General features: G+C 39.7%; 1 protein-coding gene across 2 annotated transcripts; it reads left to right on the top strand.

Annotated features, from left to right (window-relative positions):
• Plpbp (pyridoxal phosphate binding protein) lies at positions 1–23,851 on the top strand. 2 transcript variants are annotated; one of them, XM_076852491.1, is made up of 8 exons: positions 1–176; positions 5,698–5,805; positions 5,882–5,917; positions 6,638–6,713; positions 17,455–17,589; positions 19,623–19,765; positions 20,576–20,674; positions 22,129–23,851. In XM_076852491.1, exons 1-8 carry the CDS (start codon positions 78–80, stop codon positions 22,258–22,260), a joined length of 828 nt encoding a protein of 275 aa, XP_076708606.1. In that variant the 5' UTR covers positions 1–77; the 3' UTR covers positions 22,261–23,851. The 2 variants fall into 2 exon arrangements, with proteins under 2 accessions (XP_076708606.1, XP_076708605.1); XM_076852490.1 differs by lacking the exons at positions 19,623–19,765; positions 20,576–20,674 and having other exon boundaries at positions 17–176; positions 22,129–22,210.
• The last annotated feature ends 96 nt before the right edge of the window (positions 23,852–23,947 follow it).

The following is a 23,947-nucleotide window of genomic DNA, read 5'->3' as shown; positions in this document are numbered from 1 at the left end:
GGGAGCTGGGCGGGACCGGAAGGTGGTCCCAGCCCCTGGATTCCGAGGGTCTGGGGCTCTGCGTCTGTCCCCGGGGAATGTGGAGAGCTGGCAGCATGTCCGCAGAGCTGGGAGTCGAGTTCGCATTGCGGGCAGTGAACGAGCGCGTGCAGCAGGCTGTGGCGAGGCGGCCGAGGGTGAGGAAAGGGCATGTGGGGGAACGATGGGCGGCCTCTGAGGAGGGGGACACCTGCGTGGGACTAGGTCGTCACGGTGACGCAGAAGTGTCTCCCCGAGGGGCGGGACCCGCAGGCGAAGCGTGAGCGAGGACTGCGGAGCCCCAGAAAGGCTAGTGAAGAATCTCCTCCGTGACCTCGAGTTGTGTCTGTTAGGTTCCCCAGAGATTGGCTTTGTCGGTTCAAAAATTACCCACCACACAGTAAAAATGACTGGTCTCCAGATGTCGGGGCCATTTTCCATTGCTTGGTGTAGGGGTCTTGTAAGAGGAGGGGCAGGCCCGTGCCTACACACAGGCTGCATGAGAAGTGTGTGATACCACAGCATGCAAAGGAGCCTCATCACCCGAGATCACGTGTGTGGCAGTGTCTGACAGCTAGTAGGTGCTCAGTGAATGTCGTTTCCTCCCCTGGCCAACTAACGTGGTGGTGGATTGGCCCGACTTTGCAGGCACCAGAACTGCATTTGTGAGTCTGGAGCAGGAGGAAGCCATCCCAAGCAGTGTAAAAGGAGTGTGTTGTTGGTTTTTTGTTTTTGTTTTTGTTTTTGTTTTCCTACCTATATATTTTGTTGCCTCTTGGGCATCCAGGATCAGTACTGCTCATCTCTGTGCAAGATAAGCTGAATAGTATCAATGATACCTTTATCCTGAATCCAAAGGATAAAGGCCTCTCTGATAAAGTGTTTATGGTTTCAGAACTCGGAAGGCTGGCAAGAAGACAGAAGACCTGTATTCCAGTCTTTCCTTAACTACTAATTAGATGCTACCGGGAACAAATCATTTAACTACTCTGGCGCTCTGTTTCCTCTTCTGTACAGCAACAGAATGAACTCTGAAAGCTCTAAGCTTCTTCTTGGCATTAATATTTTATGATTATCAGTGATTCTCCAAGAAAAAAAAAAATCTAGGTTTTCCCCTAATAAACATCACTTTGGGAGGTTATCCCAGGGTCTCTGTCAGGTAGATGGGCTGCCTATTCCACTTTTCCCTCTGAAAACTATTCATTCATCAGCATGATCCTAGGAATTTTGACATGGTCTCCTACAAAACTGATGGTCTTCCTAAGAAAGAAGAAAAATGAGACTTTTTACATTCAACCGGACTCCTACATGTCTTTGAGAATACTGTGATTCTATGAAAATCCCAGGTTGAGTGAGGAACATGAAGACTGACCTATATGGATTAATCAGTCTCTTCTCTGATTGCTTCTGTGTGGATTTGTTGCAGCAGAATATACAGGGAAGCAGTGCTCTTTATGTAATTGGTATAGGAATAGGTCAGATAGGTCTACACCTGAGTCCAGAATTGTTTGTGTTCCAGTCTCAGTTCTGCCACTGGGTGGCAGAGTCTTAGATTGAACAATAAATTACATATCATCATCCATTCAGGCTACTTTTGGAGGAGATAGGCATGTTCACAGGTGGTTTGGACATAGACCTAATCAGACCACTTTTAGAATAAATGGGGCAATATTAATAATTAGACCAGGTCGAGGATGTGGGGAAAAAAGGTACAGTCCTACATTGTTGGTAGAAATGTAAATTAACACAACCATTTTGGGAAGCAGTATGGAGATTCCTCAAAAAACTAGGAATAGCACCACCATGTGATGATCTAGCTATCCCACTCTTTGTTATTTTTCTCAAAGAACTAAAATCAGCATACTCTAATGATATGGTCACATAAATGTTTTTATCATTGCAATTCACAATAATCAAGTTATAGAACCAGCCCAGGCATCCATCAACAGATGAATGGATATAGAAAATATAGCATGTATACACAATAGAGTTTTACCCAGCTGTAAAGAAGAACGAAATTATGGCATTTGCTGGTAAATGAATGGAGCTAGAGAACATCATGCTAAGTGAAATAAGCCAGACTCAGAAAGTCAAGGATCAAATAAGTTTTCTCTCATATGCAGAAGCTAGAGCAAAATAAGGGAAAGGAGGGCAGGCAGATCCCATAAAAACAGCAGAAAGTATAGTAAAGGAAGGGTATTGAGAGGGAGGAAGAGGGACAGGAAAAGGGAAGAACTGAAGAATGCAATTGACAAAATTATGCTGTGTACATATCTGAATGTACTATAGTGAATTCTATCTCTGTATCAATCTATAAAGCACCAATTAATAAATAGGTATCCCAGTGAGCAGCAGGGAGACTGAGTCCAGGCTTGTTGGAGCCAGTTTTACTTCCCCAGCTTGCAGCCAATAAGTCACTCTTCTTTTCAAAAAAATAAATAGGTTGGACACAGTGGCCCATGCCTGTAAGCCCAGCAACTTGGGTGGCTGAGACAGGAGGATCATAAGTTCAGTGCCAGCCTCAGCAAATTAGTGAAGCCCTAAGCAACTTAGAACAGCCCTGTCTCCAAATACAAAAATTAAAATTTAAAAAAAAATGTTTTTTTAAAAGGTTGAGGATGTGGCTAAGTGGTAAAACACCTCTGGGTTCAATCCCCAATACCTAAGTAAATAAATAGAAGGAAGAAGAAAAAACAGTAGAGGAGATGAAGGGGAAGAAAAGGGAGGGAGAAGATTAGGGGAAGAGGAATCACTGGGGACTGAAACAGAACAAATTATATTCCATGTATGTATGATTATGTCAAAATCAATCCCACTTGTATGTATAACTAAAATGCACTAATTAAGACATTTTTAAAAAACACCAAAAATCTAGAAGTTAATCTGGAACCTTAGAATGGTTCTTATGCATAATCATCTAATTTCACCTACCATGAAAGAACCACAAGCTTAAAAAGGCCACCATATCCTTATACAAAAAGTGCTCCCTAGTCAGGAGTAGTGGTGCATGCCTGTCATCCCAGTGCCTCCTAAGGCTGAGGTAAAAGGATCACAAGTTAAAGGCCAGCCCCAGCAAATTAGTGAGACCCTGTCTCAAAATAAAATAAAAACAAAAAGGGCTGGAGATGTGCTCAGTGGTAGAACATCCCTGGGTTCAATCCCCAGTACTGGGCAGGGGGCGGGGGAGTATTTCTACAAAGACATCTGCCCAAAAGCTATGTGTTCAACCTCAGAATGACACCATTCTTGTTATTAATCATTGTGACGAAAGATAATTGTTTCAAAATATCTGATGTAATCTTCATTTTTGTCTTTTAAAACTTCCCTTTAGCTAGACTCAATGGTGCACGCCTATAGTCCCAGGGACTTGGGAGGCCAAGATAGGGGGATCAAAAGTTCAAGGCCAGCCTCAACAACTTAATGAGGCCTTCAGCAATTTATTGAGAACTTGTCTCAAAATGAAAAATAAAAATGGGCTTTGGATGTAGCTCAGTGGTAAAACACCCTTAGGTTAAATCTCTAGTACCTCCCCTACCCAAAAGAAACACTTTCCTTTGCCTCGACCTCCTTTAATACACCCATAGTTTACTGTAAGGCACACATATTACCCTTGTAGTGCTCTGCTGTTCCCCAATAAATATTATTGTTCTTTGAAGAAAAAATAAAATAATTTTACCAGGGCTAGAGTCAGTTTCCAAAACTGTATCCCCTCTCTAATTGTGGAGGAAATGACTAACATTTTTCCTGTCTCGGGTTAAGCTATCATGCCCACAAGTATGAAGAAATTCCAGACCTGGAAACCCGAGCAATGGCTCTCTCAGGGACACAAGTTGGACATTTGTTATATTTACTGATCATAATGCTTGCAGCACAGTCCTTGTATTCCCCTTTTAAAAACCCTCTGTTCCCCTGGCAGTTAGAATTGCACACAGCCTTTATGAGCTTAGTCTGCTGCTTTTCTCGTGTGCTAGCAAATTGGGAAAACTTTATCCTTTTTCTCAAAACCTTGTCCCCCGTTATTGGAATGTCACCATGGACAAGGACCAAGCCTCCCTTTAGTGAAGTGACTTTTTGTTTTTTTGTTGTTTCTTTCCTTTTTGCGGTGCTGGAAACCCAGTGCCAGGAAGTGCTGTACCACTGACTACACTCCCGACCCCATGAAGTGATTCTTAAGTCTCCATGAAACTTCCTTTAGCCAGACTCAGTGGTCTCCAACATTGATGTACATGAGAATCACTGGAGAGCTTATTGGAAAGGAGATTCTTTCCAGACATGGTGGGCATGCCTGTAATCCCAGAAGCTCAGAAGGCTAAGGCAAGAAGATCGCAGGTTCAAAGCCAGCCTCAGCAATTGGCAAGGCACTAAGCAACTTAGCAAAACCCTGTCTCAAAAGAAAAAGGGCTGGAGTTGTGGCTCAGTGGTTAAGGGCCCTTGAGTTCAATCCCTGGTACCAAAAAAAATAAAAATAAAGATTCTGAGGGTCGGGGGTATAGCTCAGTGGCAGAGTACTTGTCTGACATCTAGAAGGTGCTGCGTTTGATCCGTGACACCAAAAAAAAAAAAAAAGAAAACCATAAAACAAAACCAAAGGGAGATTCTCAGAACCCAGCCCCAGAGATTCAAATTCAGTAGATCTCAGTGGGATCCTGGTGATACTAATGCAGTTGATCAAAGACTGCACTTTAAGGAAATATTGCTTTAACTTGTCTAGCTCCCCTGAGAGAAATATCTTTTGCTAGTTATTAAGGTAGTTAACACTAAGTTGAGAAACCAGGAATATAAAACAAATTTATGAACCAGGTACTGTGATACACACCTATAATCCCAGCTACTTGGAAGGCTGAGGTAGGAAGATTGCAAATTCAAGGTTAGCCTGGGCAGTTTAATGAGTCCCTGTCTCAAAATACATTATTCACTGTGGGAGACCAACCTTGCACGTGACTGAGTCACACTCCCTGGCTGGATGCTGAGGCGCTCAGTCGCAGAATGTGGCAAAGCTTTCCCCACCCTTTTTGGGTTTGAGGGATGGTGTCTCATGCATGGGTGTGTCTTGCTATAGACCTATGGGTGAAGCTACACTCACCTGTTCCTTTGTAATATAATCCCTTGCCCTGTTTAGGATAAAATCTTCCAGGGAAGTGCCTTGTGTGTGTCCCCTTCTCTTACTGTGCCCTTGAGTGTGGCCTACCCAGGTGTCAGTCAACCTGCTGACAGCAGACATCATGAAGCTGGACTCAGCCCCCTGAAACCTGACCCCTTGCCTCATTTGAATAGCTTCTCCTCAATAAAAGCGCTTGCTCTCTCTCTCTCTCTCTCTCTCTCTCTCTCTCTCTCCCTCTCTCTCCCACTTTCTCTCTCTGTCTCTTTCTGTGGATCCTTAAGATCAGAGGAGCTGTCACAGCAACCCAAAAAGAAAAAGGTATTTGTGTCTCTTGTGTGGTTATTTCACGCAACCCAATTAGCCCAGTTTCCCTGGAGTGATCCCTGAGTTTCAGTCGAGAACGAAACCTGGCAATTCACTATTCTTTGATACTAATCTCCCTGAAATATCAGAAAAATGTATCTTACCAAATGCCCAGTTGATATCTATGCCGATTGTTCTACTGAATGCATCCTACAGGACTTAACTGGGATAATTTTCCCAAATGTTCACTCATGTGATGCTTTATCTCTTGGCAGGATCTCCCAGCCATCCAGCCCCGGCTAGTAGCAGTCAGCAAAACCAAACCAGCAGATATGGTGATTGAGGCCTATGGTCATGGCCAGCGCACTTTTGGAGAGAACTATGTAAGAACCCTCTCCCGGAGAGCCTTTGAAAGAGTCATGATTGCCAGGCTTCTGATGTTCTGTTTTTACCCTTTAGGTTCAGGAACTTCTAGAAAAAGCATCAAATCCTAAAGTAAGTGGATATCAGAAGTCTCCTGTTTGTATCTGAGTCTTGACCCTTTAATTGAAAATTAGACTCCCTGTTCATGGTTGAGCAGGAAATTGAGCTGAAGTAAAAAATTTTAGTTCATTTCTGCCTTCTGTCCCAAATACTCAGATTTTTCTGTCTTTATTCACACTATTGTTCTCTCTTTTGTGGCCATTTGGAAGTGGTATTTTTGTTGTTGTTTTGGTTTTGGTACTAGGGCTTAAAACCAGGGGTACTTCATTGCATTTTATACTCAACTACATCCCTAATCCGTTTTATTTTTTTTTTTTTGAGACAAAGTCTCATGATACTACTGAGGCTGGACTCAAACTTGCAGTCTTCCTGCCTCAGCCTCCTGGTTTTCTGGAATTGCAGGTGTGCACCACCGTGTCTGGAAAGAAATGATGATTTTTAAGAGTTTGCTGTAATCCTCTGTCCTTTTGAGACTTGAAAGCTTATATCAGTTCATCCTTAAAGGGTAATATCTAAAAGATGAGGAAAGTAGATGGGAACAAGGAAGGCACACAGTAGAAGCCTTAGATTTTTCTTTTAAGTTTCCTTTTGCCTCATTAAGAGATGGGAATAGCAGTTTATTACATTTAAGGGACAGAGCAGATTGAAAGGTCACTAGAAGTGTGCAAATTATTTGAACTGGAGAGGCCTCCATAAAACATGAGTCAAACATGGTTATCTTTTTCACTTCAGATTCTGTCTTCGTGTCCTGAGATCAAATGGCATTTCATTGGCCACCTACAGAAACAAAACGTCAACAAATTGATGGGTAAGATGAAACTCTAAATATGAAAACAAAACTACTGCAACATCATATGGCTTAGGCTACCTTCTGTGTAAGAGAGCAACTTACTAGAGCATACCCAATTCACCATGTGTATTGTGGAATTTTTTAAATAATATTTAGAAAAGTAAAATTAAGAATTAACTATAGGGGCCAGGTGCAGTGGCCACACCTGTTATCCCAGTGGTTTGAGAGGTTGAGGCAGGAGGATCGCAAGTTCAAAACCAGCCTCAGCAACTTAGGCCCTAAAGCAACTTAATGAGACCCTGTCTCTAAATAAAATATTTTTAAAAGCCTGAGGGTGTGGATCTATAGTTAAGCACCCTTGAATTCAATCCCTGGTACAAAAAAAAATTAACTTCAGGGTTGAGGGTTATACTTCAGTGGTAGCGCACTTGCCTAGCATGCACAAACTCCTGGGTTTAATCCCCAGCACCAAAAAAAAAAAAAAAAAAAATTTAACTATAGAAAGGTTTTAACTATATGATAGTGACAGATGGAGATCTTGAGGAACTGAATTTCTCTCAAGGTATCAAAACTAAACTATTTTTTAACAGCTTTATTAAAATATAATTAATAAAAGTATAATTGACTTATGATAAATTGCACATATTTAAAGTGTACAATTCGATAAGTTTGGGCATAAGTTTATATCTGTGAAACCGTCGCAATTAAAAAATCAACATATCCATTTCCCCCAAAGGTTTCCCCCTGTCTCTTTGTGATCCTTCCCTTCTTGCTCCTCCCCATTTCTCTTGCTCAAGTGCCTCTTACCTGCTTTATCACTGTAGACTAATTCACATTTTTATAGTTTTACGTAAACAATCAAAGTATATACTCTTATTTGTCATTCAGCATAATAAATTTGAGATTCATCATGTTCGTGCATGTGTTTAGCAGTTTGCTCCTCTTTATTTTATTCCATTGTAAAAATATGTCACAATTTCTTTATACATGGATCTGTCAAAAATTTGACTTGCTTGTAATTTTTATCTGTTACAAGAGAGTTGCTGTGAACATTCATGTACAAGTCTTTGTATGGACATATATTTTCTTCTCCATTGGAGTAAAATACTTAAAAGTAGAATGACTGATTCACATAGTGTATGTCTGATGTGTAACTTTTTTTTTTCTCTTTAGCACTGAGGTCTAAACTCTGTACTGCTCTTTTATTTCTACCTTTTTTTGGGAGGAGTGGGGGGGTACTGGGGATTGAACCCAAAGAAGCTTTACCACTAAACTACATCCCCAGTCCTTCTATTTTTTTTTTTTTTTCAGACAGTTCAGATAAGATCTCACAGAGTTGCTGAAGATCTTGCTGAGTTGCTGAGCCTGGCCTCAAATTTGTGATCCTCCTGACTCAGCCTCCCAAGTGCTGGGGTTACAGACACATGCCACTGCACCCAGCAATCTTTAAATTTTAAGAAACTGCCAGCTGTTTTCCAAAATGGTTGTGCCACTTTAAATTTCCACCAGCATTGTTGAAGTTCTTGATAACAGTATATGATCAGTCCTTTTTTGTAGTTGTGGAGATCAAACCTAGCTTTGAACATGCTATGCAAGCACTCTACCACTGAGCTACATCTCTAGCCCCAGTCCTTTACTTTTAGCCATTCTAATAGGTATGTGACCAGTTTGATAGTGCATGCCTATAATCCCAGCAATGAAAGGCTGAGGTGGGAGGATCACAAGTTCAGGGCCAGCCTCAGTAACTTAGCAAGGCCCTAAGCAACTTAGCAGGACCTTGTTTCAAAATAAAAAATAAAAAGGGCTAGGGATGTAGTTTAGTGATAAAGCACCCCTGGTTTAAATCCCCAGTACCCCCTTCAAAAAATAAAATAAAGGACTGAAGATGTAGTTCAATGGTAACCTCTCAGTTCAGTCCCTATTACAAAAAAAAAAAAAGAAGAAGAAGAAGAAGATATGGGGTCAAGTCTTTGCATTTATCTAATGGCTAGTGATGTTGAACATCTTTTCACCTGTTTTTTTTTTTTAATTTTTTTTTATTGGTTATTCAAAACATTACAAAGATTGCAGAATCACATCAGTTACACATCCACATTTTTACATAATACCATATTAGTAACTGTTGTATTCTGCTACCTCTATATGTAATTTTGTATAACAATGAGGGTCTCCTTCCATTTCCATGCAATTTCCCTTTTCTCTCTCTTTCCCTCCCATCTCATGACTCTGTTTAATGTTAATCTTTTCCTCCTGCTCTTCCTCCCTGCTCTGTTCTTAGTTGCTCTCATTATATCAAAGAAGACATTTGGCATTTGTTTTTTAGGGATTGATTGGCTAGCTTCACTTAGCATAATCTGCTCTAATGCCATCCATTTCCCTGCAAATTCCATGATTTTGTCATTTCTTAGTGCTGCGTAGTACTCCATTGTGTATAAATGCCACATTTTTTTTATCCATTCATCTATTGAGGGGCATCGGGGTTGGTTCCACAGTCTAGCTATTGTGAATTGTGCTGCTATGAATATCGATGTGGCAGTATCCCTGTAGTACGCTCTTTTAAGGTCTTCAGGGAATAGTCCGAGAAGGACAATAGCTGGGTCAAATGGTGGTTCCATTCCCAGCTTTCCTAGGAATCTCCATACTGCTTTCCATATTGGCCGCACCAATTTGCAGTCCCACCAGCAATGTACAAGAGTACCCTTTTCCCCACATTCTCGCCAGCACTTGTTGTTGTTTGACTTCATAATGGCTGCCAATCTTACTGGAGTGAGATGGTATCTTAGGGTGGTTTTGATTTGCATTTCTCTGACTGCTAGAGATGGTGAGCATTTTTTCATGTACTTGTTGATTGATTGTATGTCCTCCTCTGAGAAGTGTCTGTTCAGGTCTTTGGCCCATTTGTTGATTGGGTTATTTGTTTTCTTATTGTTTAATTTTTTGAGATCTTTGTATACTCTGGATATTAGGGCTCTATCTGAAGTGTGAGGAGTAAAAATTTGTTCCCATAATGTAGGCTCCCTGTTTACCTCTCTTATTGTTTCTCTTGCTGAGAAAAAACTTTTTAGTTTAAGTAAGTCCCATTTGTTGATTCTTGTTATTAACTCTTGTGCTATGGGTGTCCTATTGAGGAATTTGGAGCCCAACCCCACAATATGTAGATCGGAGCCAACCTTTTCTTCTATCAGACGCATAGTCTCTGATTTGATATCAAGGTCCTTGATCCATTTTGAGTTAACTTTTGTGCATGGTGAGAGGAGGGGATTCAGTTTCATTTTGTTGCATATGGATTTCCAGTTTTCCCAGCACCATTTGGTCTTTTCACCTGTTTACCATCTTTGATGTCTATATATTTTCAGGTGTCTTAAGTCTTTTGCCCATTGTTTTTCTTTTCTTTTTTTTTTTTTTTTTTCCTGTTGCTGGGGATTGAACCCTGAACCTTACATATTCCTGGCAAACACATATCTACTACTGAGCTATATCCCCAATCCTCTTTTGCCCATTCGTTAATTGGATTGTACTATTACTATTGAAACTAGAGAGTTCTTTGTACTGAATGTAAGTCCTTTATCAGATATGTGCTTTGCAAATATTTTCCTCCAGTCTATGGCTCGTCTTTTTATTCTCTTAACAGTGTCTTTTGAAAAACAGTTTTAATTTGATGAAGTCCAATTTATCAGTTTATTCTTTGTTGCTGGGATACAAATGTACACCACTGTACCTGGCTTGTAATATTTTTATATTATCCTTTTAATATCTTTAGAATCTCTGGTAAGGTCAACTCTCTCCTTCCTGATATTGGTAATTTGTATCTTCTCACTTTCCCACTAATCCCATCTAGCTAGAGATTTATCAAATTTATCTACTGTCAGGGACACCCTGAACAGGAGCTATGCACACACTTTTGAGTCCTGAGTAAAGAGGTACTGGACTGGTATTGTACTCTGCAATGCAAGTGGACTTTATCTCCCACTTAGATTAGAAAGGTGCATCTCTGGGAGTGGGCATCACCCAATGGGGTTGAATTACACCCACCTGTTTGTTGTAATCCTACCCTTTTGCCCTTATTTGGATAGAGTGTTCCATGGATTAGCTCCCCTCAGAAATAAAAGCCGAACCTCAGAACGTGCCCCCTCTCTCACACCAGCCTCTTGTGTTTTTCTCTTGCCCCACTTTGCGGGAGCTTGAGGCTGTGAGACAGGAAAGCTGTCCTGACGCCCAGAAAAAGGTATTTCCATGTCTGTGTGATCTTTTTGTGTCACCCCAAATTTACTCCAGCGACCCCGGTTCAGTAGCCTGCGCTGGACAGAGGCTACCATCTACCTAATTTTTTCTATTATTCTATTATTATAATATGTTGTCATATAAACAAAAATATGTATTCTGGGGTTTATCACATGTGAAAGCAAAATGCATAACAACAATGACATTAAGAATAGAAGGAGAGGGCTGTGGTAGAGCGCTTGCCTCACACACGCAAGACCCTGGGTTCGATCCTCAGCACCACATACAAAAATAAACAAGTGAAATAAAGGTGTTGTGTCCAACTATAACTAAAAGAAATAAATATTTTTTTAAAAAAGGAGAGAAACAAAAATACAGTGTTGTAAAGTTTTTGAACTGTATGTGAAATGATATACCCCTTGAAGGTGAACTGTTAAACCCTAAAGCAACTAATAAAATCACTTAATAAAGAGTTATTGCCATTGCCAAGCACACTGGCACACACAGAGGCTGAGGCAGAAGGATCACACATTCAAGGCCAATCTGAGCAACTTAGTGAGAGACCTGTCAAAATTTCTTAAAAGGGCTAGGGCTGTTAGTTCAGTGGTAAAATGCTTGCCGGGCATATGGAAGGACCAGGATTCAGTCCCCAGTACTACCCACAAATACACACACACACACATACACAAGAGTTATTGCTATAAGTCAACAAAGGAACTATGGAATCATAAAATATGAAATGGTAATTTTTTTTTGCGTAGTGATTTTGATTTTCATTTACCTAATGGCTAATGATATTGAGTATTGTTTCCTGTGCTTATTGATCATTTGTATATTTGTATATATTCTTTGGAGAAATATCTATTCAACTCCTTCGTGCTTTTTAAGTTTAAGACAGAGTCTTGTTATGTTGTCCAGGGTGGCCTCAAATTCTAAATCTTCCTACCTTATCCTCCCAAGTAGCTGGGATGATAGGCATGCACCACCACACCTGGCTATTTGCACTTTTTTTTTTTTTTTTTCCTTGTTTATTTATTTATTTATTTTTTTATTCAAAACATTACAAAGATTTCAGAATCGGTTGCACTTTTTTTTTTTTAGTTGTTGATGAACACAACATATTTATTTACTTATTTTAATTTATTTACTTTTATGTGGTGCTATAAGGATCAAACTCAGTGCCTCACATGTGCTAGGCAAGAGCTCGCTCCACCACTGAGCTATAACCCCAGCCTTAATTTTACATTTTAAAGTTGAAATTATTTGTCTTTATTATTACTGAGTTGCAAATGTTCTTATATTTTCTGAACCAATCCCTTATCAAATAAATGGTCTGCAAATCTTTTCTCCCAGTTCCCTGTGTTGTCTTTCATGTCCTCAGTGGTGGTATCCATTGTAGCACAGAAGTTTTTCATTTTGGTTTACTCTGATTTATCTATTTTTTTCTATTATATCGTACACTTGGTGTCATATCTGAGAATTTATTGCTTAATACAAGATCATAAAGATTTATTCTGTTTTCTTCAAATAGTTTTATAATTTTAGCTCTCAATGTTAGGTCTGTGTGAGTTTATTTTTGTATATAGTCTAAAGAAAATGTCCAACTTCATTCTTTCCCATGAACTTTCTTACACCTTCATCTTTGGTTTGGAAGAGATTTTTCTGACTATTGAATTCTAGATAAACACATTTTTTTTCTTTTAGTACTACAAAGATGTCATCCTGTCCTCTCTTCATTGCGTCATTTCCAATGAGAAATCTGATGTCATACTTGTCTTTGTTTCTACATTTGTAACATGCTTTCTTCTACTGATTAGTTTTAAGATTTTCTCATTATCTCTGTTTTTGAGCAATTTGATTATAATGTGCCAGTGTAATTTTCTTCATGTTTCATTTGCAGTTCTGGTGATTGAACCCAGACCTCTTACATGCTAGGCAAATGCTCTGCCACTGAGCTACATCCCCAGCCCTTCATATTTCTTATATTTGGGGTTTGATGAATTTCTTGGATCTGTGTGTTTATAGTTTTCATCATATTTAGATATTTTTTAGAAAATTACTAAACAGGCTTAGGATTTAGCTCAGTTAGTAGAGCCCATGTTAGCATGTGCAAACCCTGGATTCAATCTCCAGCACCACAAAAAAAAAAAAAAAAAAAAAAGACATTTTTCTTTTTTTTTAAAGAGAGAGAGAGAGAGAGAGATGAGAGAGAGAGAATTTTTAATATTTATTTTTTAGTTTTCCACGGACACAACATCTTTGTTTGTATGTGGTGCTGAGAATCGAACCCGGGCCGCACGCATGCCATTCGAGCGCGCTACCGCTTGAGCCACATCCCCAGCCCCAAAAAAAGACATTTTTTAAGACTGTTTGGAGCATTATTATTTCATTTTAAATAATTTCTTCAAGGTAACTAATCTTTTCTTTGGCCATGTCTAATTGGTCATCAGTGAATTTTTTATCTCATACCTTGTAGTTTTCATTCTAGAAGTTCAATTTGAGCCGAGCATACCTATTATCCCAGTGTCTTGGGAGACTGAGGCAGGAGGATAGAGAGTTCAAAGCCAATCTCAGCAAAGATGAGGCGCTAAGCAACTCAGTGAGACCCTGTCTCTAAATAAAATACAAAATAGGGCTGGGGATGTGACTCAGTGCTTGAGTACCCCTAAATTCAATCCCCAGTACAAAAAAAAACAAGTAAGTTCAGTTTGAGTCTACATATATATGGGTGTGTGTGTGTCCACACACACCTTCCATGTTTATTTTTTTAATATATGGGACATCTATAAGTGTTTATCTAACCTTTTCTACTAATTCTTTCATTTTTGTCTGTTCTAAATCAGTTTCAGTTGATTGATATAACTCCTCATTATGCATCATATTTTTCTGCTGCTTACATACCTGGTAATTTTTGTTTGGATAGCCAGACTTTGTGAATTTTATCTTGTTGAATGGTAGTATTTTTATCTTCCTATTAATATTCTTAAGCCTTTTTCTAGAATAGAGTTAAGTTTCTTGGGAATAGTTTGATACTTTTAGGTCTTGCTTTTAAAATTAGTTGGTGTGACTACAGCAGAACTTAGTTTAGGGTTAATTATTCCCTGCTACTAAGGCTAGACCCCTCTGTACTCTAACCATTGCCCTAAATCTTGAGTTTTCCAGTGTGATTGGTGGGAACTGGCACAGTTCCACATCCTATGAGAACCTCAGGCACTGTTTCTTCTTATCTTTTCAAATAATTTTTTCCTGGGCCTTGGGCAATTTCCTCACATGAGTACCCTGATCATTGCCCACCTGAATACTTGAAGGGAGACTATTTCAGACCACTGGCATCTTGTGTGCAGCTCCCTCCTCTCTGTCATTCCATCCTGTGAACTATGGCTGCCTTAGTCTTCCTAGGTACTCAGCTCCATTCCCTTAACTCAGGGTCCACCACACTCTACTCTGCTCCTCTTCACAGTGTCATATTCTAGAAAACTCTCTCCAGACAGAAAGCTGGAACAGTTGTGGTGCTCTTTCCATTTGTTTCTCTTTTGTCTTTCATTATGTGATATCTAGTTCTTATAACTATTATTTCATGTACGTTTCTTATACTATTTGTTGTTTCAAAAGATGGGAGGGCAAATCTGGTTCCTGTATTCCATTTTGTCTGGTCTAATGTATTGTTGTTGGAGATACATCATGGCAGCAGCATGGTGTTGCATGCTTATAATGCCAGCAACTCAGGGGCTTAGGCGGGAAGATTGCAAGTTTAAGGTCAGCCTCGGCAACTTAGAAAGTCTCAGCAATTTAGTGAGATTCTGTCTCAAAATAAAAAGGGCTAGAGAGGGCTGGGACTGTAGCTCAGTGGCAGAGCATTTGCCTAGCATGTGTGAGGCACTGGGTTCCATCCTTAGCACCACATTAAAATAAACAAATAAAATAAAGGCATTCTGTCCATCTACAACTACAAAAAAAAAAAAAAAAGATTTTTTAAAGTAATCCTGAAAAATCAAAGGGAGGGGGCGGTGATGGAGATGTATCTCAGTGGTAGAATGCCCCTGGATTAAATCCCAAACACACCACACACACACACACACACACACACACACACACACATATACATACACAGATTACTTCCTGCTTGGTTAGTCATTTTAATTCTAGAGCTCATTTATTTCATAGAAATACTTATACATGTGCACAAGTTCTATATCTAAGCCTTGTAGTAAAAGAAAAGAAAAACCTAATATGTCCATTTAAAGAGGAATAATTATATAAATTGTGATCATATGTTGTATGGAATGCTGTTTTTGTTTGTTTGTTTGTTAAGTAACAGTGGCTCTATGGTACTAATGTGGAAAAATCTCCAGTATATTTCACGAATGGAAACAGACAACCCATGGAGTGTTTAGTATAATTTGTGGTGTTTTGTTTGTTTGTTTGTTTTTTAATGGAGGCTGGCATTGTACATCATTGGTGAGGCCCAGGGTTCAGTCCTCAAGTCCCCAGCATCTATAGATCTGGAAGAACTCTCACCTCAAAGGTAACACAGTAGAATCTTCTAGGGTGAGGGACTTTGACTTTTATTTCACCTGCTCTTTTGTTTTGTTTTGTTTGATACTGTTGAATCCAGGGGTACTCCACCACCAGCTCCATCCAGCCTTTTTTTTTTTTTTTTTTTTCTTTTTTCTCCCCAGCCCTTTTCATTTTTTATTTTGTAACAGGGTCTTATTAAGTTGCCCAGGTTAGCTTTGAACTTGTCATCCTCCTGCCTCAGCCACCTGAGTAGCTGGGGTTAGAGGCATATGCCACCACATCAGGTGCTATTACATATGTTTCTACATTGCTTGATTTTTTTTTTTAATGAAGCACATATACTTTGTCATTTTTTTAAAATTTATTTTCTTAAGCAAAGTAGTCTGAGCTTAAATTCAGTATTAAGAGTATAGAATTAGTCATGTATATCTAAAAAGAATAAATTTTTTAAAAAAGAGTATGGAGGGACTCAGGATGTGGCTCAAGTGGTAGTGCACTGGCCTGGCATGCATGAGGCACTGGGTTCGATCCTCAGCACCACATAAAAATAAAATGAAGATATTGTGTACTAAAAATAAAAAATAAACATTAAAGAAAAAAAGAGTATGGAATATGGAGGTAAGGGATAGGGAGTAGCCAGTGGTAGAGCAATCCCCAGGACCACAAAAAGAAAAGAAAAGGGAGTCAATTTGCCTTAATTTAAATCACAATTCTAATATTTGTTAATTTTATAAACTTGAATTTAAAAAGACTATTCTTTGCCTCAGTTTTCCCTTCTTTACATGGAGATAATAGTATTTCATTAGCTGTTAAAAAGGAATAATTAAGCTGGGCACAGTGGCGCACACCTATAATCCCAGCGGCTCCGGAGACTGAGGCAGGAGAATCGTGAGTTCAGAGTCAGCCTTAGCAATTAGTGAGGCCCTAGGTAACTTATCGAGATCCTGTGTCAAAATAAAACAAGAACAACAACAACAAAAAAAAAAAAGGATGGGGACTCAATGGCTAAGTACCCCTAGGTTCAGTTCCTGGTACAAAAAAAAAAAAAGAATTCAGGCCAGGCACCTGTAGTTCCAACTATTTGGGAGACTGAGGCAGGAAACTTGAGAGGGCAATGCTACCTGGGCAATATGAGACCCTGTCTCAAAAAAAAAAAAAAAAAAAAAGGAAAAAAAAGAAAAGAAAAAAATGATTATGTGGGCTAGGTGTATGTTTCAGTGGTAGAGTGCCCGCCTAGTGTACACAAAGGCCCTGGGGTCTATCCACAGAACGGTGGGTAGGGAGTTAAATGCTAAATATCTGGACCTATAATCCCAGAAACTCAAGAAGCTGAGTCAGGAGGATCACAAGTCTGAGGCCAGTTTAGGCAACTTTGTGAGACCCTGTCTTAAAAAATTAGCTCAGTGGTAAAGCACTCCTGGGTACCACAAAAAATAAAATTAAATTAAAAAATAACTAGTTGGTGTTGCATGTCACTGTTGATCTTTATCTGAGGCAAGCAAGGCTGATACTTCATCTCATGTACACTTTGAAAAAGGAGATGGCTCCAGTGCCTTCAGTGAACCACTTAGCTTTCATTGTTTGGGTCATTTTGATATCCCTGTCACACAAGAACACCTGCATCCCAGAAGGGTTAAGAACACATTGATATCATGTATTCTGGCTTCCACTAGTTAGTCTTTCTTGTCACCTACACCTTTTTCTCTCAGTGTGAACTGAGATTTAATCAGATGAAACCTGTTATTCAGAATCTCTCAAATTACCAGCCTCTCAAATAGTCTGGGTACATATGCCTCCTGATTGTAGTGTGTCTGTTTCCCTTTCCGTATTCAACTTTGCTCATGAGCCATTGATGATCTAATATTTGAACTTAGATCTTGTAAACTCTTGTGTTTGTCTCCTTTTATCTCCTTAGTGGAACTAAGCTTTGAATTTCTTTTTCTTTTCCTGGGATATTTTTCCCTATAGCAGTTCAAAGATTTACTGCATGTTAGCTACCTTGCCTCTTTCTCATTTACAGCTGTTCCCAACCTCTTCATGCTGGAAACAGTGGATTCTATGAAATTAGCAGACAAAGTGAACAGTTCCTGGCAGAAGAAAGGTTCTGCTGAAAGGTTGAAGGTTATGGTCCAGATTAACACCAGTGGAGAGGAGAGTAAGTTACCATCCCTGTACTATAGATTTTTTTTCTCCCTTAAGATAACTAAAGATCTCAGAGAATGATGAGCATAAATATCTGACCCATAAAGTTATAGAAAGAAGTCACAGGCCTCTAAGTTGTTATATGTGTGATATAGAAGTATAATGATATGCAAGCCAGTCCTTATATAATTCTTTAATATGTCCTGGTTTGTTATATCTTAATTTGGGGGAAGAGAGGATGAATCAAGAAGGAATTGTGCAGAGCTGGGCGGGATGGCAAACGCTTGTAATCCCAGTAGCTTGTAGGCTGAGCCAGGAGAATCACAAATTAGAGACTAGCCTCAGCAATTTAGCAAGGCCCTGTCTCAAAATAAAAAGGGCTGGGGATGTGGCTCAGTGGTTAAGCACCCCTGGGTTCAATCCTGGTACAAAAAAAAAAAAGAAAGAAAGGATGAGGCTGGGTGCAGTGCAGTAACACATGCATGTGTAATCCCAGCAACTTGGAAGGCTGAGGCAGGAGGATCACAAGTTCAAGCCCAGCCTGGGCAACTTAGTGAGACCCTGTCTCAAAACATGAAAAAGACTGGGGATATAGCTCAGTGGTAAAGCACCACTGAGTTCAATCCTTAGTACCAAAAAAAAAAAGAGAGAGAGAGAGAGAGAGATTGAGACTCTGATCTCCTGAAAGTCCCCAAAGGTCATCATCACTCCTGAAAGGGATTGTAGAGTTACACGTCTAATACATTTTAGGGTTTGAAAAGATTACCTAGTGTTGCATTGGAAGAAAATGGAAGAAAAATCCCTATGAGTACCAGTCAGTGACTATCTTACAAGGCCTGGGATAACAGCTTAACATAGCGAGAAGGATCATGACCTTTAAAATCAGACAGGCTTGAGCATCACCACTTTCCAGCTTTGTAATTTGATGTCCATTACTTTACCTTCCTGTACCTCATTTTCCTTGTCTGGCAATGGTATCATAATAGTACCCACTTCAGAGAATGTGACATGGATTGAATATGGTGATGCATGCAAAGCTGTAAGCACAGAACCCCACTCGTCTTCTTTCTTAGTTTTTTGTTAAAAATAAGTGTTTGAAGCCAGGCATTGTGGCACATGCCCATAATTCCAGCTACTCACCAGACTTAGAGAAGGACCACAAGTGTCTGAGTCCAGCCTTAACAATTTAGCAAGACTGTCTCAAAATTTTAAAATGTGGGCAGGCAGGGGGGCCCTGGTGGTATAGTTCATTGATAGAATGCCCCTTGTTTAATCCTGGACCCACGGAAAAAAAAAAAAAAAAAAAAAAAGGCTGGGATGTAGCTCAGTCGTAGAGTGCTTCTGAGGGAAAATCCCCAGTATGACAAGTAAGTAAGGAAGGAAATAAATAAAGGAACTTTTTGGTAGGTAAGTAAGTAAACACACACACACACACACACACACACACACACACACACACACACACATATATATATATAAAATGTTGGAAGCATCTTTTGTTAAGAATAAATGTTTGAAGCCAGGCATGGTGGCACATGCCTATAATTCTAGCTACTTTGGAGGCTAAGGCAGGAGTACCCAATAGTTTGAGTTTAGCCTTTGCAGTTTAATAAGACCCTGTCTCAAAAAGTAAGAAGGATTGAAGATGTAACTCAGTGGTAGATCATCTTTGGGTTCAGTCCCCAGTACCATGTATTAGGGGGAAAACGGCTGGGAATGTAGCTCAGAGAGCTCTTACCTAACATGTGCAAAGCCCTGGGTTCCTCCAGCACTACACAAAAAAAATGAATAACAAAATTCTGAGATGGAGTAAGAAGAATCCGATTTATAGCTCTTTCCTTGAGAAATTCAGAACCTGGCTAGAAGGGGAGCAACACAGAACACCAAACCTAACGTTGCTCCTTAGGACTTGATGATATCGTATTCCATGAGGTCTTCATCTGAAAGTTACCTTCTCTGGTAGAAGAGATGGAAGAAAATGGAGCCCTCCTCCTCTGGCTGTTTAAGGCATTTCAGCTTATGTGTCTTCTGTTTCTTTTTGTGAAGGTAAACATGGCCTTCCACCTTCAGAGACAATACCCATGGTAGAACACATAAATACCAAGTGTCCCAGCCTGGAATTCGTGGGACTGATGACCATAGGAAGCTTTGGGCATGATCTTAGCCAAGGACCAAACCCCGACTTCCAGGTACTAGGGGCCAGGAGTTGGGTGGGTGAGGGATTACTCATGTGCAAAAGAAGGATCTTGGGGTTAGGAATGTAGCTCTGTGGTAAAGTGCATGCTTAGCGTGCATGAGGCCCTGGGCCAGCTGTTGTAACTTCAAAGACATTTCACATATATAAAAAGTAACAGTCAAAAATAAGGAAAATCAGAATAGAGGAGGGAAACTAGGCGGAGGGAGGAGAGGAGGGAAATGCAAGAGAGTGGAAACTGAATGGCGACTGAAATGGAGTAAATTAAATTCCGTGCGTATATGACTTTTGTCGAAATGAACACCACTGCTATGTATAACTGTAATACTTTAATTTAAAAAAAATTATGAGCTATGAAAGAAAAAAGAAAAAAAGACATCCCTCATATTGCCGAGTAGATATTATAACCCTCTTCTGAACTCTCTCATAAGGGAAAGGAAACAGTAGGTTCTCAAACACCACAGACATTTCTAGCTAATTTGAAATTGGCTCACACAGTTTTTAAAGCTTTTTCTTCCTAATGACTGATAGTTTTCTTCTTTCATTGTTATTTTTTTTCTGTTTTATTTTGTTTGCAGTTCTGGGATTATACCCAAAAGGCCTCCTGCAAGAGCTGTACCACTGAACTACATCCATAGCCCCAATAGTTTTCTTGAAAGTGGGGGGTTTTATTAAAGCATTTCTAATACTTCTGGCAATTTTGACAGGCCTCAGAATTATGCAGAATAAATAATCTTCAGGTTATTTTCAGACATCATTAGAGATGGCAGGAATAAAATGGGTATCACGCTTGTGTCTCTGTCAGGTGTTACTGTCCCTGCGGGAGGAGCTGTGTAGAAAGCTGAGCATCCCCACTGACCAAGTTGAGCTGAGCATGGGCATGTCCATGGACTTCCAGCATGCAGTAAGTGTCCTTCTGGGTGTCCTTTTCTGCTTTAGAGTAGGGTACAAAAGGATGAGGCAAAAATAAGTTTCTGGTAGGTAAACCTTTGAAATGCCTCCTTGCAGATTACCCAGTCCCAGGGATTGTCAACTATTCTAAGAAAATTTATAGACGGTACAGCCGAATATCTAATTTTCAAAAATTCAGTATAATTCCCTGAGTGTAATCTAAAAGAAAATAAGAAACTATAGGCTGGGAGGATAGCCCAGTGGTAGACCACATGCATTAGCATGCACTAAGCCCTGGGTTCAATCCTTTGACACCAAAAAAAGAAAGAAATTAACTAATTTTTAAAGGCATTTCATCATGTAAACACCAGGGCATGAATATATGACGTATTCTTTTTCTTTCTTTTCTTTTTTTTTTTTTTTTTTTTTGGTGTGTGTGTGTGTGTGCGCGCGCACCAGGGATTTTAAAAAGGGTTGCTTAATTACTGAGACACATCCCCAGCCCTTTTATATTTTATTTAGAAACAGGGTCTTGCTGAGTTATTTAGGGCCTTGCTAAGTTGCTGAGGCTAGGTTCGAACTCAAGATCCTCCTGCCTCATCCTCCTGAGCCACTGGATTACAAGTGAGCACCACCATGCCCAGCATGACAGTAAATCTTAGTGAGGTGATCTGATACTTAATCATGTATAGATTCACCATGAATTCAACAGCTGTAAATACAAACTGATAGAGGATATTTATTGGCAACATATACAGGAGTTTATAGAATGGTAAATAACTAGCCAGTCATGGTGGTACATGCCAGTGACTTTGGATGCTGAGACAGGAGAATCACCAGTTTAAAGTCAGCTTCAGCAATTTAGCAAGACCCTAAGCTACTTAGCAAGACCGGTCTTAAAAAATAAAAGTGCTAGGGTTGTATCTCAGTGGTAAAACATCTGGGTTCAATCTCTAGTACCAAAATAATAATAATAATAATGAATAAGAATAGTAAGTAATTTGATAAAGTTCTAAAAAATTAAAGCATAATACATACCTGGAAAATTATACTAAACCAGTATAAAAAGTCTTTCTGTTTATAAGTTAAATGCAGTTAGCTTCTGTGCTCTAATAATTGTAGTAAGGCTTTTTCTTCTACTTGACCATGGCACATTGGAAAGGCATGTGGACTGAGACAACTCTTCACTATACAGTTGTATCCTATATACCTCCAGTATCCAACAGCCCTGGTGTCCACTGAACTAAATGCCATCGAGCTCCCCAACTTCTGTGGAAACCAAGAAATTATTACTTGCTTCCTGAACACCTCCCTGGTACTTTCCCAGGGAGAACCACACCCCATAGCTGCATTATCATGTTCTTTATAGAAGCCTCTGGAGAGCCAGAAGGAGAGGCACAGTTTCAGATTAACTGCATTTTACTATTTTTAAAAATCATCCTCAATACTTTCTCCTCTTTCCCATAGATTGAAGTAGGCTCTACAAACGTCCGGATAGGAAGCACCATTTTTGGAGCACGGGATTTCTCAAAGAAACCTGCCCTGGACAAGAGTACAACAGACCCGAAGGCCCCAGTGGGGGTGGCACAGGAACACTGAGCTGAGGATAACCAAGAAGACTAACTATGCACTATCCCTGATTCTCATTTTGATATCCCCGTGTTACAGCCCAATCATGCTCTCTTGTGACCTTGATAGAGCACTGATGATCACATGTGTTGATGGAAACCATCTCACATAGAAAGCTTGCTTCAGGCAGTGACTTTGGATTAAATTTGAGAAATCCAGTCTCTTCTACAGAGCAAACACCAAATCAGTAGCCAGGAAATGAGTTTAATGTTGAATTCTGTGGACAAGCACCAACCAATCTGTGAATCTCTTTTTCAAGTTAAAATTTGAGTCACTGAGCCAAAGGTAGTGGCATACACCTATAATCCCAGGGGGAGGCTGAAAGAGGAGTAACATAAGTTGGAGGCCAGCTGTGTAACTTAGACCCTTAGCAAGTCTCAAAATAAAAAGGGCTGGATGTAGCTTAGTGGAAAAGCACTTGCCTCGCTTGTATGAGAATCTGGATTCAATCCCCAGTACTGGGGAAAAAAAAAAAAAAAAAGTGGAGTCATGAATGCCTATAATTATGAAAGTCAGAGGGATTCCCCACCCTCCTCCCACTTTAATAGGAAATTCCTATGATTACAGACTTCTTACAAGTTCCTACTTAATGGTCACCTTTGCTGCTCAGTAGATAGGGAAGGTATTCTCTGCTCAGGAATGCAATATAAGTAACATAAACAGTGGTTTAAATTAAGGCTCCAAACACAAATTTTTGCTAGAGAGAGTTTGTGTGATTGACCACTGTGATACTGACCCTGAAATTACAGGGGTTAATTAATTGTAAATAGGACCTGGGTTTTTCTGAGGTCCTCATGAAAAGACCAGATTTTGAGCTTGTACCGCTAGGACCTACAGTAATGGAATTTAATACAATTTCTCCTCCACCATAATCCTCTTTCGGGTGATTTTCTAGCCAAAAAAATTGAATTTCACCACTCCTCAAAAATGAAAGTTCTATCCAGGCATGGTGGTGCACACCTATATTTCCAGCTATTTGGGAGGCTGAGGCAGGAGGAACTCAAGTTTGAGGCCCACCTGGGCAATTAGTGAGACTATGTCTCAAAATAAAAAAGGGCTAGAGGTATATAGCTCAATGGTAGAGCACTTCCCTGGCGCACACAAAGTCCTGGATTCTATCCCCAGTACTGGGGGGAGAAAAAGAAAAAAACTGAAGTCATTAAAGCCAGTTCAGACACATGGTTTCAACAAGGCTTTCCTTTGACGTTCCCTTTCTGAGGAAGCATTTTCTACGCACATTTACAGCTCCCCACTGTATTTATAAGCCAGAATTTTGAAGCTCTTCTTGATTGTTAATAAAGCATTGATATCTTCAAAAACCAGAAAGCACAATTCTCTAACAGTCATGACAGATGGCTTCAACGTGGGTTGTTTATTTTTTAGATAGCTTTTTCTCTTATTTGTTCAAGCCCTCGTCTTTAATTTTATGAAATAACTTTGAGAACATGATGCTGCTGCTGAATGTAATTTTGTAACACACCATTATGATTCCTGTACTGTTTCAATCAAAGCTATTGTGTGATATTTCAGAGTGTTAAATAAAATGTGAGTTTGAATTATACCATCTGTGCCAATTACAAAGCAATTAAAAGATTTATTTTTTATGATCTGGTGTAGTAAGTGATCTAACAGGAGGTGGGCTTTGGAACCGACAGGG

The sequence above is a fragment of the Callospermophilus lateralis genome, chromosome 4 (assembly GCF_048772815.1).
Source record: "Callospermophilus lateralis isolate mCalLat2 chromosome 4, mCalLat2.hap1, whole genome shotgun sequence".
Classification (NCBI taxonomy): domain Eukaryota; kingdom Metazoa; phylum Chordata; class Mammalia; order Rodentia; family Sciuridae; genus Callospermophilus; species Callospermophilus lateralis.
This window is presented reverse-complemented; position numbering and strand designations above follow the sequence as displayed.

Bases quoted from the DNA above. Each gene is read 5' to 3' on its own strand.
- Plpbp (XM_076852491.1), top strand. From the start codon at position 78: ATGTGGAGAGCTGGCAGCATGTCCGCAGAGCTGGGAGTCGAGTTCGCA. The intron at 5,806-5,881 runs GTAAGAACCCTC...TTTACCCTTTAG, and splicing joins GCACTTTTGGAGAGAACTAT to GTTCAGGAACTTCTAGAAAA. The intron at 20,675-22,128 runs GTAAGTGTCCTT...TCTTTCCCATAG, and splicing joins CCATGGACTTCCAGCATGCA to ATTGAAGTAGGCTCTACAAA.